Source organism: Micromys minutus (genome assembly GCF_963924665.1).
Source record: "Micromys minutus genome assembly, chromosome: 1".
NCBI classification, from domain to species: Eukaryota; Metazoa; Chordata; class Mammalia; order Rodentia; family Muridae; genus Micromys; species Micromys minutus.
The window spans coordinates 26,789,557-26,812,889 of NC_137969.1; the positions used below are offsets into that span (position 1 = coordinate 26,789,557).

Sequence of the window (23,333 nt, forward strand, 5' to 3'; positions counted from 1 at the left end):
GTGAAGGACTACACAGGACTAAATCCAGCTTGCCCCTGTAGTGGCACGCTTATGGCTCAGGACCTGTCAGGCTCCTCTAAAGCTGAACAAATATCTTTTTGTGAAACTAATATTTAGTTTTCATGTATGATTTCCCCAGAATATGAGGGCCAAAGCCTTGCTGTCTCTTTGGGGAACCTCATTAGGAGCCTAGGGAGAGCTGAATACTGCATACATTACAAGTCTCTGCTACCTCCTGGACAGCCCTGGCTTGAAATGGTGAAGGGCCTCCACAGAAGGTGACAGCAATGCCAGCTAACATGCCATTTTTCCATACAGGAAGGACATTCCCATTGAGCGTGTGACACACATGGACAGAGAACAGACCAAGAAAGTGGTGTACTCCGTGGTCTATGGAGCTGGTGAGCCATAGGGAAGGACTGGGTTCTTGGTGTCATCCATTAGCCAATGGCAGAATGCCTGTGTTCAAGTGTGCAATGCCTCAGAGAAGTCACTCTCTGAGTCATTGTATGCATACACAAACACCTCAGTGGTGATGCCATGTTTGTCAGACCACAGACAGCACATCTGTTACTTCGGTTCATGTGGTGCCTGCCCTGCAGAGTATACTCTGCTACAGTCTAACTAGGGTGGCAGTATCACCTGAGGTTCCCCTGGTATTCTTCTCTCCTCCACTTCTGTTTCCTGCTGGCCCCATGGGTCTCTGATGTGAACACCCTGCACTGTGACCACTTTACACTTCAAAGCCAGCTGGCTGCAAAATACCATCTGTGTGCCTGTTCATCTTGTTTGGGGTAAAATGCCCATCCTGAGCCTGAGCCTAAGAGGCCAGGAGTGCCCATCAGTTCAGTTCTGTTTACTAACAAAAAGAAACACAAAGCACTCACTGACCGAGTAACAATGCTTTGAGAACATCAGACCCTATGAAGTATCCAGAAAGTAATGTGGAAGCCAGTAATCAAATTTAAGGTAAGAGTACAGTCGTGACAGTGGTGGCTCTCCTCAGGGTTGCCTGTCCCATTTCTTCCTCAGACTCATTCCTACTGTTTTCCAGACTTCAGGGGTTTCTGCCCTGGGGTGGGAGAAGCAACATTCTGCCTGCCAGACTAGAACTTGATATCTTGGATCCTCCTGCAGATCTGCCATGCCTGCAGTTCTGCACTCCCAATGTTGTTCCCCACCCCAGAGCTCAAATCCCAGTTTTGTTCACCTCTTGACCTGGTGGCCTCACAAAAAACCCTGCACCTCTTTGCCCATCCCTTTCCCCTTAAAGGCTCCCATGGGGTTGCTGGAGCTACAACCAGTACAACATGCATCTCTGCCATGTGCTCCTGTTTATCTGGCTCCCATGTCAGGAGTGAGCTATGCAGCCAAGCTTCCAGAGGCCTCCTGGCCCTCCACGCTGGAGATGGCGCAGGAGGGGAGGAGGCAGGATGAATGTGTGATTGTCCTAAGTGTTACTTGGCCTTGGCCTCTCCAGTAGTAGAGTCAGCTCTCACCACAATAGTTGTTTCTGAAAGAAACATGGCCTCACAGCACCCACTGGCTCCTTCTGAGCTTTCACTTTGTATTTTCTGGAGAGGACTGAAAGTAAGCAGTGAGTCAGTAGCTGTGATGTTGGGGAAAGGAGTAATTTGCTGCTTTTAGCTCTGGTGGTGACAGGGGCTCCCACCCTGAGCTTCTATCTCTGTTGCTCCATTGTTCCTGCTCCACCTAACAGCTGGAATTACTGTGTATCTTCTATTCAGTTCATGATGTCTCTGTCTCTCCCTTATTTGAGCCAGACCTTGCTGATGAGCAGGCTTGGGGCATAATAAACCCACCAGGCTCCAGTGCTACCAGGGCCCTGAGAAACCCAGTGGAGGAACCATGGACAGGCAGCTAGTGATGGCATAGAGCCATGTTTCCACAGAAGCCATCTCTGAGCAACCCAGAAGCTGCTGATAGTAATGCCTAACCAGGGAGAAACATAGCTCTAATGTCACCTTTAGAAAATGGTTATGTGATTGATCATTGTGAGAACTGTGATGAGAACAGAAGGAGAAACCATGGAGCTATGAGACAAGCAGAGAAGGCACTTGGAAGAGATGTGAGTGTGCATGCCCAGTCTCCTGCAGCATGTATGGCAGCCCTCCTGGCCTCCTATCACCTAAGATTTATGAATCTCATGTGTTATCTAGGATCTTGAGCCAGAGCTGGCTCACAAGCATATTGCCTCTCGTATATCTAGCTAAATTCAGCACCTTCCAACTTACTGGGCACTTCCCCATCTTGCTGGGCCTGCTTATAGCCATCTGTGGTAGTTGATTTTTGTAAACTTGATACAAATTAAGACATATCCTGGAAAAGGGAATCTTAACTGAGATAGTGCCTCCAACAAATTGAAGCCAAGTCTATGGGCATTTTCTTAATTAATAATTGACGTGGGAGGCTCCAGTACATTGTAGATGGTACCACCCATGAGCAGGTGGTCCTGCACTGAAAAAGAAAGCCAACAGAGCAAACCATTGGATGCAAGCCAGTAAAACAGCACTCCGCCATGGCCTCTGCTCCCATTTCAGCCTCCAGGTACCTGCTCTGCTTGAGGTTCTGCCCTGACTTCCCTCAGTGAAGATCTTTACCTGGAAGTGAAAGATTAATTAAGCCCTTTCCTTCCCAAGTTGCATTTGGTCATAGTCTTGTCATAGCAATAGAAACCCTAACTAAGAGCTCAGCAGGACTCTAGTCCCTACTGGTAGTCATTGCTAATCCACAGGCTTCTTGTGCTCCTGCTTTCTGAGGGTTGGCCTAATGCTGAGTCCTCCCCATGATTCCTCAGTGAACTCTATATTGAGCTGTTGTACAACCAGCAGGAACTCATGGATGCACGCAGAATGCCAGGCCAACCCTGCAATAGGAAGATAAGGATTCATGCCTGCTCCTAAAGGACCTGGCTCTGCCAGGAGAAACACAAAGTGAAGTCAAGCCTTGTACTGAGTACCCTGGGGATTGTACTTATGATGGAGCCTCAGAACCTGGAAGCTGCCCAGAGCAGCAATACCTGGACTGTGTGGGAAGTTCTGTTCAAGTAGACCAGACAACATTCTTGGAGCACTCTGGCTAGGCCCTTTCTCAGTGCTAGAAAGAGAAATGGCTTAGTTAACACTTCTGTTGATGTTATAAAGTACCCTGAAGAAATCAACTTAGCTAAGAAAGAGTTTGTTATACTTACAGTCCCAGGCTGCAGTCCATTACTGCAGGAAAGTTAGGACAGGAACTTAGGCAGCACATCCACAGTCCAGAAGAGAGAGACAAAACACATGGATCCTTGCTTGCTATTCTTTTATACTGTTCAAGAGCCCTACCTAGGGAGTACTGCTGACCACGGTGAGCTGGGCCTTCCTACACCAGTCAAAATAATTCTCTATAGACATGCTCACAGACCAACGTGATCTTAGATAATTCCTCAATGGAGGCCTTCTTCCCAGGTGATTCTAGTTTGTGTTCAAGGTAGCAGCTAAAACTAAGGAGCATAATCAGCTCACTTACTTGACATGCAAACACTGAAACTTTCCACTCCATAACCTCAAAGTCAAGGAGTGAATTATTTATTTTTATGTTTATTCATTAGTGTTTTGCATGCATATATGTCTGTGAGGATATCACATCTCTTGAAACTGGAGTTGCAGACAGTTGAGAGGTGCCATGTGGGTGCTGGGAAATGAGCCCAGGTTCTCAGGAAGAGCAGACAGTGCTCCCAACCACGGAGTCATCTCTCTAGCCCCACATATTAGTTTTATAATGTAAAATATGATCCAATTTCAAAAACTTCTCAATGTCTTCAAAAATTCCAGCACTTCGAAAGTCCAAAATCTCTTATAAATTTTCTTAACTATAGGCTTCTATAAAGACAAAAACAATTTTTATCCTTAAATGTTTTTCTTCCAGAAGGGAACACTGGGACATAAATGAAGAATCAAAAACTAGAATTTAAGTTTTAGCAAAACTAAACTCTAGCATAGACCCAAACCCTTTAGTTCAGCACACATCTGAGACCCACTCATGGTCTTCCGGGCTCCAAAGGCGTGGGCAGCCCCACTTCTGCAGCTCTGCCGTCTGCAGCATACAGTTTCCCTGCTAAGCAGTTCCATTTTGTACCTACAGCAGTTTGGGAGTGTACTCCTATAGTTCTGGATTCATACATATTGGGTGGTCATAATTGCAACCGAGGCTTCACCCTCAGCAATGTCCAGTCACCTTCAAGGACTCCACCTCTGTCACACATGCCAAGCCTCAGATGTTCTCAGATCCTCCCTGTAAAACTGAGATGGCCCAGCGGTGAAGAGCACTGACAGCTCTTCCAGAGGTCCTGAGTTCAAATCCCAGCAACCACATGGTGGCTCACAGCCATCTGTAATGGCATCTGATGCCATTTTTTTTTTTTTTTTTTTTTTTTTTTTTGGTTCTGGTGTATGTGCACTCATATACATAAAATAAATAAAATCTAAAAAAAAATGAAAAAAAAACACAGAAAACAACTTAACATGTATATGGGTTTTGAAGGGAGTGAAATGAATGCGTTTTTCTTTTCTTCTGGGGTTTATTTTTCTTTTTGGCTTGGCTGGTTGGTTTGTGTAGAGGAGATTTGAGATGGTACTTTATTCTAATCAAAAGTGAGGTTTTGTAGTGGGACCAGAAATTACTAAGCCCACACCCCCTCCTTAACCCCCATTCTGCTGCGTGGGAAGTTCTCTACCTGCTGTCAAGGCAGAACCCATGGTATCCCATGAAGATGCTGTCAGCCTAGGACGCCTGTTAGCATCAGGCACCAGATGTGTTTGGCACTAGGGTACCTGGCAGCCAGCAAGGCTTAGCAGCCAGGGAACCATGCTGATACTTTAGTTCTGACCTGTGACAGCAAGAGTAGGTGGCTTCCTTCTCCCTCACTGGGGAGGACTAACTATTCACCTTCAGTCCGAGGGGCTGGGGTTCAGGAGCTAGGTATATGAGCCTACCCTTGTCCCCAACACCCCCATCTCCCAGCCTATGATGGTGCTACCTAAGAAAGTCTTCCTTGCACCCTTTGCTAGCCCAGTCAGTGGTCAAACTTGGAGGAGGATCCGACAGGAGGGTGCAACTGTGAGATAAAATGTCTTGGTTGTACCTGTTTGTGGCTTAGCTTTGTATTTAAATATCAAACAAAAAAGGAAATAAACTTGAAACTTATTTGTCATCTTAAAAATAAAGCAAAAAAATTAAAATATTTATTGCCAAGCAAGAAAAAAAAAAGACTACTGGGAGAATACGTTTCAAATAGCCCTAGTCAGGTCAATGACCACCCACCATCCAGTGTGTAAAGCCCAGAGCTAATATTATCCAAACCAATCACATAAGGCCCACACTACCACCTTGCCCTTTGTCCCCGAGGCCTACAGTCAGCTCATTTCCACACACCATAGTTTCACATGATATGGGTTAGGCCTGGACTCTAATAGTATGTCTTCCTGACTCACAGGGAAAGAACGGCTTGCTGCTTGCCTTGGAATCACTGTTTTGGAAGCTACCCACTTTTTGGAGAGATTTTTGCAGAAGTACAAAAAAATTAAGGACTTTTCCCAGACAGTTATTGGCCAGTGTCACAGTGCAGGTAAGCCAGCTGCAGCCAGGCCCCTCCTCTTAAACAAAGTGAGGTGTCCTCACTTTGTTGCTGAGTGGATGGACAGACAAATGAGTGTCTGTACGGTTTGTGTATGACTTAGTGAAGTTGGGTAGAGGTTTCTGAGAGAACCATCAGCCCAATGGATCAACAGTGCTGAAAGACTGCGTGTGGAAAGGAGGGGCTGGAGCTAGGTTCCACCCATAGCCTGAATTAACATGATCACTACCCATGGGTAAAAACAGACAGATAACTGTAGCTATCTTTTCCTGTTTTTGTGGATTCTGCTTTCTTCACCCTTTCAACTTTCCAACACTAGATAAGAGAGAAAGGAAAGAGATCCCTGAATAAAGTCAAGGGTTGGAAAGGGGGCAACATTATCATTAGACTACTTCCTGCTGATTAGGGGTGTCGAATTCATTGGAGCAAGTTTGATCTTGCCTGTCAGGATATCTCATTTCTTCTTGTTTCTTCTTTGCCACTGCTAGAGCATGAGGTAAATCACAGTCAGCTGCATGCACAAACTGAAGCAGCCCCATAACCCATAGCTAGGATTAAAATTAAAACATTTGTATAATATTTCTGTGTTTTTTAAAGAAATAAAAACTCCGAAATTTTCACTACAGACAAAACCCTCCAGCTGTAGGCTCTGTGGTGATGGTGTAGGCCTTTGATCCCAGCACTTAGGCAGAGGCAGTCAGATCTTCAGATCTCTGTGAATTCAAGGCCAGCTTGGTCTTGAAGTGAGTTCCTCCTGAACAGCCAGTACTGTTAAACAGAGAAACCTGTCTTGAAAAACAAACATACAAACAAACAAAACTGTACATCTAAACATGAAGATTATATATTCCTATACTCTGGTGTGTATTTATGTGTTTATATTTATGTAGTATCTGCACAAGTAAAGCATGTCTGTAACATAGCACAATGTGGATGTAGCTTTACATGCACCATAAATATGGCTCTGCCCACGTATCTGTTTGAAAATGCACTGAAATCCTATTGACTGTATGTTTTTACAAAAACTATCCCAATAAAACAAGTCTCACCAAAAATGTGAGACTTGGACACATGTGCTTTAATTGGAAGTACAAGGATAAAGAGCATTATTTTTAATATTTATTTCAACTTTTATGTGTACACGTGTATTTGCTCACATGTATGGTATGCAGCATATGTGGCTGGTGTTGTGGAAGTCAGAAGAGGGCACTGTATTCCCAGAACTGGGGTTATAGATGGTTGTGAGGTACCATGTGGGAGTTGGGAACCAGACACAGGTTCTCTGCAAGAACAGCCAGTGCTGAGCCATCTCTCCAGCCCAACAGTATTTGTAAAAGAAAGATTTATAACGGTGGATAAGTTGTGTTCAACACACACACACACACACGCACACATTTATAACTGTGGATAAGTGTGTGTGTGTGTGTGTACTGTAGGAAAAAGCGGCAGAGGAAATCACAGAAGTAAAGAAATAAATGGAGGATCTGATATTAACAAGCAAGAGGGTTAATAATTGGTGCAGAGATAGCATTAAAAACTTAGTACTAACTCGATGAAAATGAACATTGGATTGGGCTGGCAGGACTTCCCATCCCTAAATGTGAGCTCTAGAATGTGCCCCACCCCCATGGTACAGCAAACACCTGCAGTCCCAAATGCTCTCAGGGACTTGAGAGATTATAGCCTGTGACCTGAACTCCTACTCATGGGTTCTGGGCAGTCACCACAGGCTTGTTCTTGGCCTGCCTGTAGATGCCATGAGGCATCTTAGTCCAGCAGCACTGTTGCAAGAGATGTGAAGAGTGATGCCAGAGCTACATCCTGAGTAGTGAGGTTCTAGATCAGGAGCAGAGGTGAAGTGAGGGAAAACAACAGGGATGCCACTCAAGGAGGTTCCAAGAGGCTGGGACACAAACAGTGCAAGTGGGGTCAGGCTCCAGATGTCCATGCATTCTATCTTCCCTAGCTCAAACGGAATCACACCACACCAGTTGCTCTTAAGGCCCCTGGCGAGGACAGGTCCACATGTTTGTATAGATGTATCTTAACACAAAATGCAAAATTGTCCAAACCAAGAGTTCTCAACTGCAGTAACCAAGACTGCTGCTGCTTTTGCTTCTCTCTCTCTCCTTCCCATGCATGGTGGCCTTAGAGTAGCCATAGTCATTTTTAAAATGTACCTGGGGGTGGGTGGGTGAGGGAGTAGATTCCTGTACCAATATGTCCATGGCTCACTTCTCATTCTAAGTGCATGGTGGTGGCATTCAGGCATCCTGACATGAGAATGATTTTGAGAGTGTTGCTTCCCCCCTGAGCACCAGTGTGGAGTGGCAGGGCATCAGGTCCTTGTGCACAATAAAGAGGGACTCTCAGCAGCAGTGCTGGGAATGTTGGGTCGAGTTAAAACAAGGCTTGAAACTTGTATAATCAGATTACATCCACTTTGGCCCACAGGGAGTCACGCCATGGAAAACTACAAAACAGGCCAAAAGACATGAGTTTTCAGACACTCAGCCTATTGCTGTAGTTACCAAGAGAAAAGAAAAAAATGAGGTGAATCCTTATAAGTGCCTGTGTCTAGAGGCACACAGTATATGGGTCAGGAGAAGACTTTTATGGATTAACCACTGCAAACAGCCAGCTGGATCGTTCCAGAGTTAATACAGGTCAGAACAAACTCACTGGTTACCTGATACATCTAGTAAAGGCCTCACAATGGCTGCACCTTATAGCCCTACAGAAAGGTTACTCTAAAGTCCTTGCCTCCAGTGTAAAGATAGGTCTCAAAGACAAGGAGATACACAGTGACTGAAACCTGCCAGACACCGGCAGATAGACAGCGACCACACTTATACCAAGAGCAAGCATGATGTCTGTGATGCCCAGCATCCAGTCAGAAGCTGTGTACACGTGAAGGCATGAGAAGCAAGTGTGCTGACCAGACACTCAGTGCCTGTCCTTGTACTACATATCTCCCAGGGAATGGAGGTGCCAGAACCTCATCACTTCATGATGACTCCATTGGGGCAGTTCAGTGCTTACCTAACATGTGCAAGACTCTAGATTTCAGTACTGAACACCCTACCACCACCACCAAAGTTACAGACTTTTTGTGTAGAGAATTCTACCAATTCTCAGACCTATGAACTCACCAATGAAAGATTCACTTCTGTTATTTTGTCTTTTTTTTTTTTTTTTCAGAGCTGAGGACCAAACCCAGGGCCTCGAGCTTGCTAGGCAAGCGCTCTATCACTGAGCTAAATCCCCAACCCCGAAAGATTCACTTCTGACCCACACCAAGTTAAAAGAGAAGTCTTTACTGCTCAGGAACATATGTAACCAATGTTAATGGCTATTCTTTTTTTAATTTCTTATTAGATACTCTCTGTATTTACATTCAAAATGTTATCTCCTTTGCCCACCCTGCTCCCATCTCCCCTTCCCCTCTACTTGTCTTCACAAAGGTGCACTAGCTCCCAATCACCCTCTCCACCCCATTCATTCCCCTACATTGGGAGAAAATGCTCTCCCTGGACTGAAGGCCTCTTCTCACATTGATGCCAGACACTGCTATTCTCCGCTGCATATGCTACTACAGCCATGGGTCTCTCAGTGCCTGCTCAATGGTTGGTGTTTTTGTCCATGGAGCTGTGAAGGATTTGGTTGGTTGACAGTGTTGTTCTTCCTATGGGGCCGCAACCCTGTTCAGCTCCTTTATCACCTCCCCTAGCACCTTCACTGGGGTCCCCGTGCTCAGTCTGATGTTTAGCTGTAAGCCTGCTCAGCTGCATAACTCTGGTAGAGCCCCTGAGGAGGCACCCCTATCTGGTTCCTGCCAGCAAGCATCTCCCAGCATCAACGATTGCACACAGGGTGGATCCCCAGGTGAGGCAGCTCCTGAACAATCCCCTCTTCAATCCCAGCTCTTCACTTGATCCTGTAACTCCTCCCTTGAGTGTTTTGTTCCCCTTCTAAGAAGGACTGAGGCTTCCACATTCTGGCCTTCCTTCTTTTTGAGCTTCCTAAGGTCTGTGAATTGTCTCTTGAGTATTCAGAGCTTTCTGGGGCTAGTATCCAATTATCAGTGACTGCATATCATGTGTGTTCTTTTGTGACTGAGTTACCTCACTCAAGATGATATTCTCTTGTTCCATTTATTTGCCTAGGAATTTCATAAAGTCATTGTTTCTAATAGCTGAGCAGTATTCCGTTGTATAAATATACCACATTTTATGTATCCATTCCTCTGTTGAAGGGTATCTGGGTTCTTTCCAGCTTCTGGCTATTATAAATAGGGCTGCTATGAACATGGTGGAGCATGTGTCCTTATTATATGTTGGAGCATCTTTGGGGTATATGCCCAGGAGTGGTATAGCTGGGTCTTCAAGTAATACTATGTCCAGTTTTCTAAGGAACCGCCAGACTGATTTCCAGAGTGGTTGTACCAGCCTACAACCCACCAACAGTGGAGGAGTGTTCCTCTTTCTCCACATCTTCTCCAGCATCTGCTGTCACCTGAGTTTTTGATCTTAGCCATTCTGACTGGTGTGAGGTGGAATCTCAGGGTTGTTTTGATTTGGGATGATGACTGGGGATGTTGAACATTTCTTTAGGTGCTTCTCAGCCATTTGGTATTCCTCAGTTGAGAATTCTTTGTTTAGCTCTGTAACCCATTTTTAATAGGATTATTTGATTCTCTGGAGTCTAATTTTTTAGTTTTTTGTATATATTGGATATTACCCTCTATCAGGTAATTTTAGCTGGGAAACTTCACCTCATAGATATAATCATACATACATACATATATACATACAGACATACACACACACACACATATTCTGTAAGTTCTGTAACCCTGACAAATACAGATTTTGGTACCAGAATTGGTTCTAGATCAACAGATGTATAAAGATGAATCTTTTAAGTATCTGAAATAGGCTTTTCAATTTGGTAACCTACAGTTAACCAAATCTCTCTAGTTATGGAAGCCTCTCTTGGGAGCTCAGAGAGCACTGAAAGCCCATGGTGGGGACTACATTACAAATCTAAAGAAACAGATATATTTGATTATCCTTTCACTAATTGTCAATGGCAAGGAATTTGGTGACCCTCTATATGAAACTTTTGACAGTTTGGAGGAATGAGGAAAGTCATGATGATGGTCAGTTGCTCCTAGCTCCTAGCATCTCTGGGTAAATTGACAAAGGATAGGGATGAGTTTCACAATGAAATTAACTTCTAGCATCTCAGAATGTGATGAAAGATAACAGTGAATTTAGTGATAAAACTGGCCAGTCCCGGGCTCCCATGAGCAATCTAAAAGGTTTCTAAGTGTACCCTGGAAGAGCATCTCCTTTCCATCAGCCACAGAGCTCAAGTTGCAGAAAATCAAATCAAAGCCATCATTATATGGTTGTCTGCTTTACAGTAAAAATTTAAGTCCTAGCATCAAAACTAAAAAATGTGATCTTGTAACTCGGAATAGGGGTGTATGGAAGGAAGCTATTGAAGCTGAGAACTTTGAACCCTCAGATTCTGAAGGGGTTATCTCTCCTGAAGAAGTAGTCTCTCTACCCTTAGCCACATTCCTTGAAATATAACCTTTTGGCCTTTTGAAATTCATCCTTGACCTAGGAAATTAATTCTTCATTTTTGTTGATAAATAGTGACTTTCTGGAGGAGATTCCAGGCAAGACAATACTTTTGTCCCTCAGAGCCTACCAATAGTTGCCTCTAGACCAGTGGTTCTCAACCTTCCTAATGCAAGTAACCCTTTAATATAGTTCTTCATGTTGTAATGACCCTAACCATATAATTATTTTGCTGTTACTTCATGATTGTAATTTTGCTACTGTTATAAATTGTAGTGTAAATCTCTGTGTTTTCTGGTGGTCTTAGGCAAGCTCTGTGAAGGGGTTGTTGGACACCCCTCTCAAAGGGGTTGTAACCCACAGGTTGAGAACCACTGCTCTATATCTATAACCAGACTTAAAGCATATGACATTCCTAGAGGGGGGTAGAAAGTGTAGACCATGGGGAGTACACTGCACTACTTTCAAGCAGAAGTCTAGGGAATGTGTATGAGAATGGATTTTAAAGGTGTGAGACAATGGTGAAAGGAACATAAAACTAGATCAGGCTGAGTTTATTGATATAGGCCCCCTGAGTGTAAATTCTAGGTTTAATATGGAAACTTGCACAGGTTTTTTTAAAAGGTGTCAAAGTTTATTTGAATGTTGGCTGAAGCATTTATCAAAAGATGGCCTACTGAAAAGGAGTTGGAGATGCTTGACATAGAAGGAGTAGAGATTCTTTGGCTTAGTGTGGATGAAGGGATTTTGCCTCGCAGGAAAATTGCAGTGCTAGAGTGGGTAGATACATAGTGTAAAACCTAATCTCCCACAATGGACAGGTCCAGAAGACATGCTCTTCACTAGTCCTATAATACCCAAAATGGTGAAGGGGCACCAACACAGTTGAAAAGCTTTGTTCTTGCCCTTTTTCTTGTGCCAGATCTTAGGGTTGGAGATGCTGCTGTCAGTTGGATAAATTAAATGAGATGGATTTAATTCAGCTCTGAGGTAGCAGGGGCCAGGTGGCAACACTGAATCACCAAAGGCAAGGTGATCATGGGTGGTACAGACCAAGTAATGTTCATAACAGCCTGACCCATCGTGGTCAGCACAGGCAAAGTAGATTTCATGGTGTCGTGACTAGTACGGATCTTTGGTAATGATTAATCAATCATGATGTTTCCAGTCAGGAAATAGATAAGAAGCCTACTGGATTTTTATTTGATCTGCATAAGTGGAAAATTTATGAAACAGAGGCTTTATTGGACTATGGTAAAAGGCAGTTTCTGTCCATGAATCAATTTGCATACTTGAGTTAGTTTGTAGCTCCAGAACCCCTTGAATAAAAGGAATGGCAAAGTTCCCCTGAGGAAGGACCCTGATAAAATACCTAAGTTTTACTATTAGCGTATCTACAGTCCTTCCCCTAGAGAGACCTACAGCCTTTTACAAGAGTAACTGTACTCTGAGAGAAAGGAAACAATCAGACTTTCCAGATCCATTGGTTCTGAATTAATGCTGATTCTAGGAGATCCCAAGAAACACTGCAGTCATCCAGTTAAAGTGGGAGCTCATGGAGGTCAGGTGATTAATAGAGTTTGGCCTAAAACCTGACTCACAGTAGATCCAGTGGATTCCCAAACTCAATCTGTGCTCATTTCCCCAGTCCCAGATTGCATAATTGGAGTAGATATAAGTTGGCAGAATTCTCACCTTGGTTCCCTGACCTGTGGGGTGAGGGCTATTATAGGAGTAAATGCTATTAGAGTTGGAAAGGCTAAATGGAAGTCTTTGGAGTTGCCTCTGCCAAAAAAAGGGAGTGAATCAAAACAAGCATCACATCCTTGGAGGAACTACAGAAATTTGTAACTTGAAAGATGCAGGGGGCGTGGTTTCTACCACATCTCCCTCTAACTCACCTATCTGGCCAGTGCAGAAAACAAAGATCACAGGTATGACAGTTTACTATCAAAAACCAAAACAGGTAATGACTCCAGTACCAAATCTGGTATCCTTACTTGTAACTTTAATTTTTTTCAATGTCTACTTTTAATGATGACCCCTAGATGCTTTAATCTCCCTTGTAGCTCACTACCCACCAGAGTAGTGGAAAAGAAAGGATACAGGGGTGGGGAGGAGGCGTGGACCCATTTAGAAAGGTTCTTTGGAACAACTCCTGTCTGTGTTGTCTGGAAATTGGCAGTTGAGTTCATAGGTCAGCAGCAGCAGCAAACACTTCATGGACACACAAACAGTCCAGTTCAGTAGAGCTGGGACAGCAAACACGAAGCAGCAGTGATGGCACTACCTGGCTCAGACAGCCAGGCCTCAGCCTCAGCCCCAGACTCCGGGAGAAGTTCTTGGTTGAAGCCAAGATGAGTGGAGATGTGAAACCCACAAGTGTTGTACAGCTAGCTCTATAAGCAAGCCAAGCTCAACCTCCATCACTGTCCGTGGAGTCCTAATTATACTTCCTCCAAATAATCACATGTCCTCCATGAGTCTTGCCTTGGCATGTGTGTCTGTCTCAGCTGACATCCCTCTGCCAATCAGCCCAAGTCTACTAAAGCAGCAAGAAACTACAGCACAACACCAGATGGGTTTTGGTGTGTTTCTTTCTATGGAGTTCAACAAATGCAGAACATATGCATGTTGTTACAGCAGAATCTTTCATCACGCGTCTTCATGTGCTTGCTTTCGTAGAACATCCTTTCTCCTGTGTCTGCTTCAGCACAACATTTCTTCACAAGTCAGCCTTATTCTCTCACCTGTGTCCACTTCAGGAAACACTGCTTCATGTGTTTGCCCCAGCACAACACTATCCCATACAACTGACTTTCCAAAGAACCCTTAAGTTTCCATTTCACTTACTTGAACATATCAGGTTCATAGAATGTAGCTTTGACCTAGCAAATGCCTTTTTCTCTTTGCCTATCCATAAGGGCCACCAGAAGCAATTTGCTTTCAGTTGTCAAGGCCAAGAATAAACCTTTACAGTTTTACCTCAAGAATATACTAACTCTTCAGCCCCGTGTCACAACCTACTTAGAAGGGATCCTGGAAACCTGTCTCTTCCACTAAGTATCACAGATACACTAGATTGACTACATTATTCTGATGAGATCAAGTGAACAGGAGGTAGCAGCCACTTTGAACTCATTGGTAACACATATGCACATCAGAAGATGGTAAATCCAACCAAAAATTCACTACCTCAGTAAAATTCTTAGGAGGCCAGTGATGTGGGCCGTGCAGAACTATTCCTTCCATGGTGAAGGAAAACTTATTGTATCCAGCCCCTCCCACCACCAGGAAAGAAGCACAATGTTTAGTGGCCTATTGGATTCTGGAGACAGCACAATCTTCACTTGGATGTGTTATTCTGGCCTTTATCAAGTGACTCAGAAAGCTGCCTGCTTTATATGGGGACTGGAACAGGAGAAGGCTATTTAACAGGTCCAGGCTGCTGTGCACGGTGCTCTGCCACTTGGACTATATGATCCAGCTGACCAAAGACATTTGAGGTTTCAGTAGCAGATGGAGATGCCCTTTGGAACCTATGATAGGCCTGTATAGGTGAATCACAAAAGAAAGCTTCGGGATTTTGGAACAAGGCTATACCATCATCTACAGATAGCTGTTCTCCCTTTGAAAGCTGTTAACCTGACCTTAGTGAAAACTGAATGTTTGACAAGGGGCCACCAAGTTACCATGTGACCCAAGCTGTGCCTCATGAGCTGGGTGTTATCTGATTTACCAAGTCATAAATTAGGATGTGCACAGCAGCAATATATTATCAAATGGAAGTGGTATATTCATGATCAGGTCCTAAAAGCACAAGCAAGTTGCATGTATAAGTTGTCCCAAGTCTATGGTTTCTACTCCCATTACAGTGCCGTCTGCTGCCAAGTATTCACCTGTAGCCTCATGGGGTGTTCCCTATGGTTGGCTTACTGAGGAAGAGAAAACTATGGCCTGGTTTACTGATGGTTCTGCATGTTCTACAGGCACCATCCAGACATGGACAGTTGCAACATTATAGTCCCTGTCTGAGACAACCCTGAAAAACACCAGAGAAGGGAAATCTTCATAGGCAGAACTCTGAGCCATACACATGATTATACATTTTGTTTAGAAGGAGAAATGGCCAGATATGCATTTGATTCATGGAGTAGCCAATGGACTAGCTGGATGGTAAGGAATTTGGAAAGAACGTGATTGGGAAATTGGTGCGAAAGGCATCTGAAGAAGTATTGGATAGATCCTCCAAATGGGTGAAGAATATGAAGATACTTGTGTCCCATGTAAATGTTCACCAAAAGGTGACTTCAGCTGAGGAATGCAGTAATCAAACAGATACAATGACTCATTATGTGGACAGTCAGCCTCTTTCCCCAGCCATTCCTGTCATTGCCCAATGGACCCATGAATAAAGTGACCTTGGTGGCAGAGATGAGGTTATGCATGGCCTCAACAACATGGACTTCCACTCACCAAAGCTGACTTAGCTACAGCTACTACCAACAGCAGACACTAACCTTGAACCTCAGACATGGCATCACTCACCAGTATGAGCAGCCAGCAACCTGGTGGCAGACTAACTACGTTGGACTACTTCCTTTGTAGGAAGGATAATGCTTTGTTCTTACTTGATACTTATTATTGATTTGCCTTTCTTATATGCAATGCTTCTACTGTAAAACTACCATACGTGGACTTATTTACCATCATGATACTCTACACAGTATTGTTTCTGACCAAGGAACTCACTTTACAGCAAGGAAGGGGGCAACAGTGAACTTTGGTTTCTAATGCCCTTAAGCCAACAAGCTGAGAAAGGAATAACAGTGTTAGGAGGGATGGTTGATCCAGATTACCATGAGGACACTGGATTGCTTCTCCACAATGGAGGTAAGAAAGATTATGTCTGGAAGGCAGGAGCTCCTTTAGTGCTTCTCTTGATACTACTAGGTCCTATAATTACAGTCAGTGGGAAACTACAACAACCTAATCCACAGACCTGCCAGAAATGAAGGTATGGATAACTCCTGGAAAAGAGCCAAGACATGCTAAGGTTATTGCCCAAAAGTGGAGGAAATACAGAATGGGTGGCAGAGGAAAGTAGTTATAAAGACCAGCTAACTCCACATGGCTACTTACAGAAATGAGAACTATAGTAACATGAGTGTTTCTGCTGAATTTTGTTAAATATGTGTTTGTACAGATATTTGTGTTTTCTTTCCTCAATTTCTTTATCATATGATGTAGTACCAAGAGAATGTCAATGGCTGTCATATTTAAATTTGAGATAGTAAAAGAATATCCTTCAAGGGACATTGCCTCCTATTTTAGATTTAGGCTACATTTATGATTGTGCAAGGGGTGGTTATATCATGTTAGTTGTAATTATGTCCCATTAAATATACAATGCATTTATAATTGTATGTTGGATAGTTGTTATGTTTAGGCATTACTATGACCTGATTATTTTTATTTATTATTTTTATTTGTAAATGAATTAACCATGATATGATTGTATATCAAGTTTACAAGGAGTAGATTTGTGATGACTACTCATGGTTGTCAACTTGACTACATCTAGGTAAGATTAATTAAAACCCAAAAGTAGAGGGTACACCTACGAGGTGTTTTTGCTTAGTTTAAAGTAGTAAGGTTCAAGTTTAATTCGGATCTTTGAGATATGAAGATACGCAGACACACATTTAATTCAGATCATTTGAGCTTGGACCACCAATCTGGGCCAAACCTCTGGGAACCTGTATAAAAACATGGAAAAGGAAGGTTTTGCTCTTTGCCTGCTTGCTCTGGCCTTGCTGGCAAGTCCATCCCTTTACTGGCATTATAACCTACCTCTTTGAGATTCCAGCACCTACTGAAGACCAGCTGAGATGTCCAATCTCATAGACTGAGCAGCTACTGATGCCTGGACTCTCTGTTCACAGTCAGCCATTGTTGGACTAGCTGAGCTGCAGCATATATGTCATTCTAATGAATCCCTCTATAAATATCATAAATGTCATTCTATAGGTTCTGTTATACTAGAGAACCCCAACTAATACAACAACATAATGGGATCTTATGTGCTTTTATATTTGTTTGTTCTTGTTTTGTGTATACAAGTGTTTTCTTGTATATATATGAACCACAAGCATGCAATACCTACCCTCAGAGGCCAGAAGAGGATGTCAAATCCCCTGGGACTAGAGTTACAGGTCGTAGTTGCTGTGATGTGGATGCCAGGAAGTAAACCCAGATCCTCTGGAAGAATAAGTGCTCTTAACTACTAAGCCATTTCTTCCCTACCCTTTATGCATTCCCTAAGAGTCCCAAGGCAGGTAAGCTTGACCCAGAAAGACCTCAATCTACATTTGTGTGAAGACATATTCATTACTTGCTCTATATTCCAGCTGTCATACACTCTCGAATGGCTCCTGTGCGCAAGCCCTACATATGGCTTTGGATTTCCATAGATTAAAAAAAAACAAAAAAACAAAAAACAAAACAAAACCTGCCCTTCTTTGTTTTGCGTAAGATCTTAGGGAAGCCAGAGGAGAAAAGAGTAGAAACTTCACAGCAGAGGCCATCCCATGTTGGTCTTACTCTCCTACAGAAGCCATCTGCCCTGGGAATACCTGGGACAGCCTTGTGAGTGGTGGAGGGGAGAGTGAGGAGTCTGTGCCACTTGCTCCTGTGTCCTGTGTCCTCCTTCCTCTACCCTAGGCTATGTGGCATCTGTCATGGGGAGAAGGAGGCCTCTCTCGAGGATCTGTGCATGGAACCAACAGCTTCGGGCACAAGCGGAACGACAAGCAGTGAACTTTGTAGTACAAGGTACCAGCCCCTCGCCTGCCACTGCTTGTGGCTCCTTCCCTGCAGGTCCATGTTCCCTGCTCCTCAGGTATTTGGAAGTTTGCTGTGGTGCTTCATTCTCTGAAAACTCTCCTGTATGGGCCTCACAAGCCCTCACTTGTCCTTCCTGGCAGTGTCACCACAGCTACTGATAGGGTGTCAGAGCCATGTTTATGTTTAAAACATTTTTGAAAGGATCTGGTGAGGCATACCTGTAGCACTAACCCTAGGATTGCAAGCCAAAGCAAAACTGCCAATAAAATTGAAGCTATCATGAGATAAATAGCTAGACCTGTACAGGAAAAAATGAAATAAAGAGATGGCCTCCCATGACCCATGGAAGCCATTCTGTTCCCCTCTAAAAGCAGAAATCTGAGTCTTGGAAGTTTCACCAATAATAGAGCCAGACTTGAAATGAGTTACTTGACATGGGATAGAACCCCTCCATTGTACCCTGAGAATCTGGCTGTGATCAGCTTTCCTCAATAAGGCATCCCAACTGTATTCCCCCAGCACTAAGAAGCAAGCAGCTGTTGCATTGAGGATGCATGGTTTGCTTCCACTTGCAAAAACCTCTTCATCGTTAGCCAGGGGAGTGAGCAGCTCAGACAGACACTATGTGCTGCATACCTCACACTAAAACAGAACCCTTTGTGTCCACAGGCTCGGCCGCAGACCTCTGTAAGCTAGCCATGATTCGCATCTTTGCTGCAGTAGCCACATCCCCGACCCTAACAGCCAGGTCAGTAGCTCAGCCTTGAACTACTGCCAGTGAGGTTTGTCAGGTGCCAAAAGGGCATTGTTCCTTCTACCCACCTTACTACCTACCCTCCAACTCACCCTAAGAATCCCAAACTTTTCCCATGAGTCTGCAAACCAAGGTGCCCATATCACTGCCTAAGTGGGTCAGCACCTTTGCTCCCAGGAGGAAAGCTCCAATAGGAAGAAGACAGCTTCCCTAGGTCCTAACACGTGAAATGGGTCTCATGGACCCCTGTAGCAGCTCCGAGAGGGCTTGGAGACATGGAAACCTACCTGCTATGGTCATTCTTCACCAAGTTTATTGTTTGCTCTTGACCTGAAATATAATCCATACTCAAAGCATTAATTTCCTCTTGTTAGCGGTCTCTCATCTTTCTTTCAAAACTTTATTTCTTCAAACATTTCCCCTGTCATCTTTGGCCTTGTGCCTGTGTTCCTGGGTGAGTCTCACACCTCTGCACTGGAATGTGCACTGTGGATTACTGCACATAGCTGAGGGCAGGAGGCCCAGCCCCATGCCCTGTTGTCCACTGCCTTTTGCAGCCCTGTTCCAGACACATTTTTACTAAAAAGGATTAGGTTGGGACGCTGCAAGCTTCCTCTGAGAAGAGTTTCAGAAGAAAGTGTTACAGCTAAGCCTTGCCCCACGCATGGCCAAGAGTTAGCAGAGAGCCGTCTATGCAAAGTGTGAACCCACCTGGTTTCTCTTGTCATCCTTCCTGTCTTCTGCCTAGTAGTCTCAGTGATTTCCTCCCGGTTCTCTACAACTTCTGAAGTCTGTACATCTGCCCACTCCCACTGTTCTAGAGATACCTAACCTCTAGCTTCACCTGGGCTGTGCCTGTTGTATTCTGAAATTTCCTAAACTCAGAAAGCATCTTCTGCCAGTTCTTGCCTGAGGTGTATGGACCGCCCGTGTCAGCCCATCCTGTCAGCTGCCGAAAGCACACAGCGCTCTGCATCTGCAAGGCTTGCAAGTTGCCTTTCTGCTGCTGTTTTTGGGACTGTTGAACAGTGTTGGCATATTAAGATTTAGGGTCTCCTTGGTGTCAATGTCTTTTCACAGTGTGAGCACAGGGACTCTGACTCAGGGATACAGAGAAGAGAAAACGAGGCAATAAGCAGCATGCACCTTATCTAAGTCCAGGCAGAGCCAAGCTAGAGCCGAGTGTCCTCCCAGGGCTGCAGAGTCTCCTACCTTGTACCACCACACAAGTGCACTTCTAGGAGGGAACCACGAAGAATTCAGCATGGCTAGAGTGTGCTGTAGGATGGAGCTTCCTGGCAGGCTCTTGGCAAAGGGATGAGATTAGGCCCCTGTGGAAAGTTTTTTCAAAGGAACCAGGATCTGTCTGCCTGTATCAGGTCAACCAATACAAATACAGTAGCTCTGTGTCCTCTGCAGAGTAGATGTAAGCTATGGAGGCATGCCCTCCTTCTGGGAGCCTGGGTGGTCTAAGCCTGCGTTCTTCTGCTTCTCCCACTTGTCTGTGCCCCAGCTTCCAGTGAGAAGTGTGATGTCTCTGTGTCTGTGATGGTGATGTGTGAGTGACTAACAGTCACACTTATTAGGTCCTGCCACACAGGCAGCTCAGATTGCATGGTGTGATTTCTAGAAGTGTGAAGGCACTTCTGCTAAATCTGGAAAGAGTTGCAAGTGCCTCTTCTGAAGTTTCTGCCCATTTGAAAAGTATGCCACTTGGGAGCCAAGGCCTGCCAGACCCCCTGATGTTAGTTTAAGGAAACACAACAGTGCTAACCTTTAGTCCCTGTCGTGTCCGACCACAGTCAGACTTCTGGAAGGGCAGTGTTGGTGCCCTAACCAGAGGCAGTACATAAGACACAAAGACACCCCTTTGTGAATGTCTCTGATGAATAATAAACATATACTTCACTATTCCATAGTCTGGCCCCAGCCTGGGATGTCCATTGCCTGCACAATCTTCAACATGCATTTGTTGGCCTCTAGTAACAATGGCCTGGCTACAGTAGCCTGGGCTTGAAAAGGCACACTGTTGTTCTGCCTGAGGAGCCCAAGGCACAGAGGTTGCTAACTTTAGTTTTGAAGCTCAGGCCTTTGGTGCCATGATAAATGTAGTTGCTCTGATGATCACAGCACCTTCCAGGCAAGAGAAAGGTGGTAATGGTCAAAGCAACCCTTTGCATGACTTCCTGGGAGTTGAAAAACAGATGACTTCTGGGTCACCCCATTGTAGAGGAGGTGCTGCACGCTGGGAACGTAGCCCCTTCTATTTCCCATTCAACAGCAAGAGTATGACAGATAAACAGATGGACAGTTCAGCACAGCACTCTGCTGTCAAGTGCCATCATGGCTGCTCTACTCTCAGGCATTTAAAGGGTCCACCATCCGATCCCACTATCACAACTTCCCTGTGAATCCTCCACTTCTAGCTGCCACCGGGGAACACAGGGCAAACAGCAGCGAGGGACATATGGCATGTGGTTGTTGACTTCCGAGTTCCATCCATGAGACAGAGCAAGGACCACAGAGGACAGAGCACAAGGGATCCTTCTGTGCCCTCAACCCTTCCTTGAGGGCTGTAGATCTTGGTGACCATCCCGACTGCATATACTACAAACTCCAGCACTGCGTGTGCAGAATGAGGGATGCACCATGCACACCTATGCACCCACACTCTCTTATAAACCAAACACCAAATAACCTATAAGAAACTTTGAAGGATAACCTTAGGTCCCATGTGGAGGTATTCACACTCCCAAGTGACTTCCTTCCTCTCCAGGTTAGTTGCCCAAATCCATGATGAGCTGCTGTTTGAAGTAGAAGATACTCAGATCCCTGAGTTTGCAGGTACATCCAGGGGACCATAGTGGGTGGTGTTCTCCGACAGCTAGGAAATTTGCTATCTCCTTGAAGCTTTTCCTCTCTATCTCCCAAGGCTTCTCCTAGCTAGCAGCTTGCTTTGTGACCCTAGTAAGAGACTATTTATGTCTAGTGCTCCAGAACAGCCATGAAGCTTCTGTGTACAGACACCTATGGCACAAACTCCCAAGACAGACTTACTGTCAGGACCACAGAGCTACCTACAGAAGCATGACAAGAGCATCAGACCTTCACATCAAAGATAGTGGCCATCCATGCCCAGACTGTTTTGATCAGGAAGAATTACCCGTGCCTCCCCCCCGCCACCCCAGCTCTACCATCATAGCCAGAACTGCTGGTGTGGTTGCAGCACCTCTCCATCTCAGTTGACCTGCCATTACTGTGAAGAGCTGTGGTAGAAGAGTGGGGCCTGCTCACTCATGACAGTGACCAGAGGGTGGGCTGAGGCTCCTTTAAGCTACATCCTGAGCTGTGGGTATGGACAATGGGAGTTGAACAAGCTTTGAGGTTACATGAGAAGATCAAGGGTTTGAGTGATTTGTAGATCCAAGAAACAGCCAGGTAACTTGGATCAGGCAGCATAGAGCCTAAAGTTTCCTCAATCCTCAATTCTTGGGGCCTGGAATCCAAAAGGCTGGCCAGACCATGACCCACACAGCCAGTAAGCCACTGTTTTCCTGTTCTAGCTCTTGTCAGGACGATCATGGAGTCCTTGCAACATGTACAGACCCTAGAACTTCAGCTGCAGGTAAGGAGACATATCTGCCCAGCATCACTGCTATATCCTTACACCTTGAGTCAACTCAGGGTGGGCAAGAGGGCTCCAGCCCCCAGAAGTCAGGAGTGTAAGGAAGAAGGCAAATTCCAGACTACTACTACCCTCCAAGCCTACACTTGCCCTGTTGAGGAACCCTTTCCCTACTGGATAACTTGTTTGCTGCCTGGTAAGAAGCCACCACCATGGATATCTGCTGTTGTTCCTGCCAGCCTCTGGACCCACCCCTAGTATGGGTCTTCTGCCCTCTAGCATAATACAACCCTGACAGGGTGAGCACATGTTTCACTAAGACATTTCTACCCTAAGACACCATGCCTGAGAGCCCTGTAGGCCTACACACTGGCTGAGGCCTGGTAGATAGGGAAGTCCACCATGATACATGCATGTGAGGTGAGCTTACAACAGAAAAATGGGAGTTTGCATGTGTGTGTCCATATGTATGCTGGGATGTGTATCTGCTCTCTGTAGAAGTGTGTAGCTCTGAGCACTGCTTCCTCATCTACCCGCATGGGGCCTGGGAGGTGCTGGGTTTCTCCTTGGAGCTCATTTCTGGTTGTCACCCCACAGGTTCCCCTAAAGGTGAACTTGAGTGTTGGCCGCTCATGGGGACACCTGGCCCCACTGCAGGAGACCCTGGACTCAGCCTGACCCATCTCCCAGCAACAGTCCAGCTACCAGTGAGGTCCTTGTTCCCTACCCCCATAAAGGATTTTTTTTTCATTCTAAGTTTGTCTGTATCCCTGGGCAACAGTGGAATGAGAGTATGTTTCCACCAAGCCATCCTACAGCCTTCCCCGGGTCACAAGCTTGCACTCTGTGAGGGCTAAACTGATAAAGGCCACATTAACCCTT

The 23,333-nt window shown here is 44.9% G+C and overlaps 1 protein-coding gene across 1 annotated transcript in view; it reads left to right on the forward strand.

Moving 5' to 3' along the window:
- POLN (DNA polymerase nu) overlaps positions 1 to 23,129 on the forward strand; it is a gene marked incomplete at its 3' end in the record, with an annotated part of 145,705 nt that extends 122,576 nt beyond the window's left edge. The window contains exons 20-26 of the mRNA XM_080938973.1: positions 319 to 401; positions 5,495 to 5,626; positions 17,950 to 18,060; positions 18,742 to 18,820; positions 21,603 to 21,670; positions 22,390 to 22,451; positions 23,049 to 23,129. Coding sequence (XP_080795099.1) covers positions 319 to 401; positions 5,495 to 5,626; positions 17,950 to 18,060; positions 18,742 to 18,820; positions 21,603 to 21,670; positions 22,390 to 22,451; positions 23,049 to 23,129 — 616 coding nt within the window. The remainder of the gene's footprint in view (positions 1 to 318; positions 402 to 5,494; positions 5,627 to 17,949; positions 18,061 to 18,741; positions 18,821 to 21,602; positions 21,671 to 22,389; positions 22,452 to 23,048) is intronic.
- Positions 23,130 to 23,333: the final 204 nt, after the last annotated feature.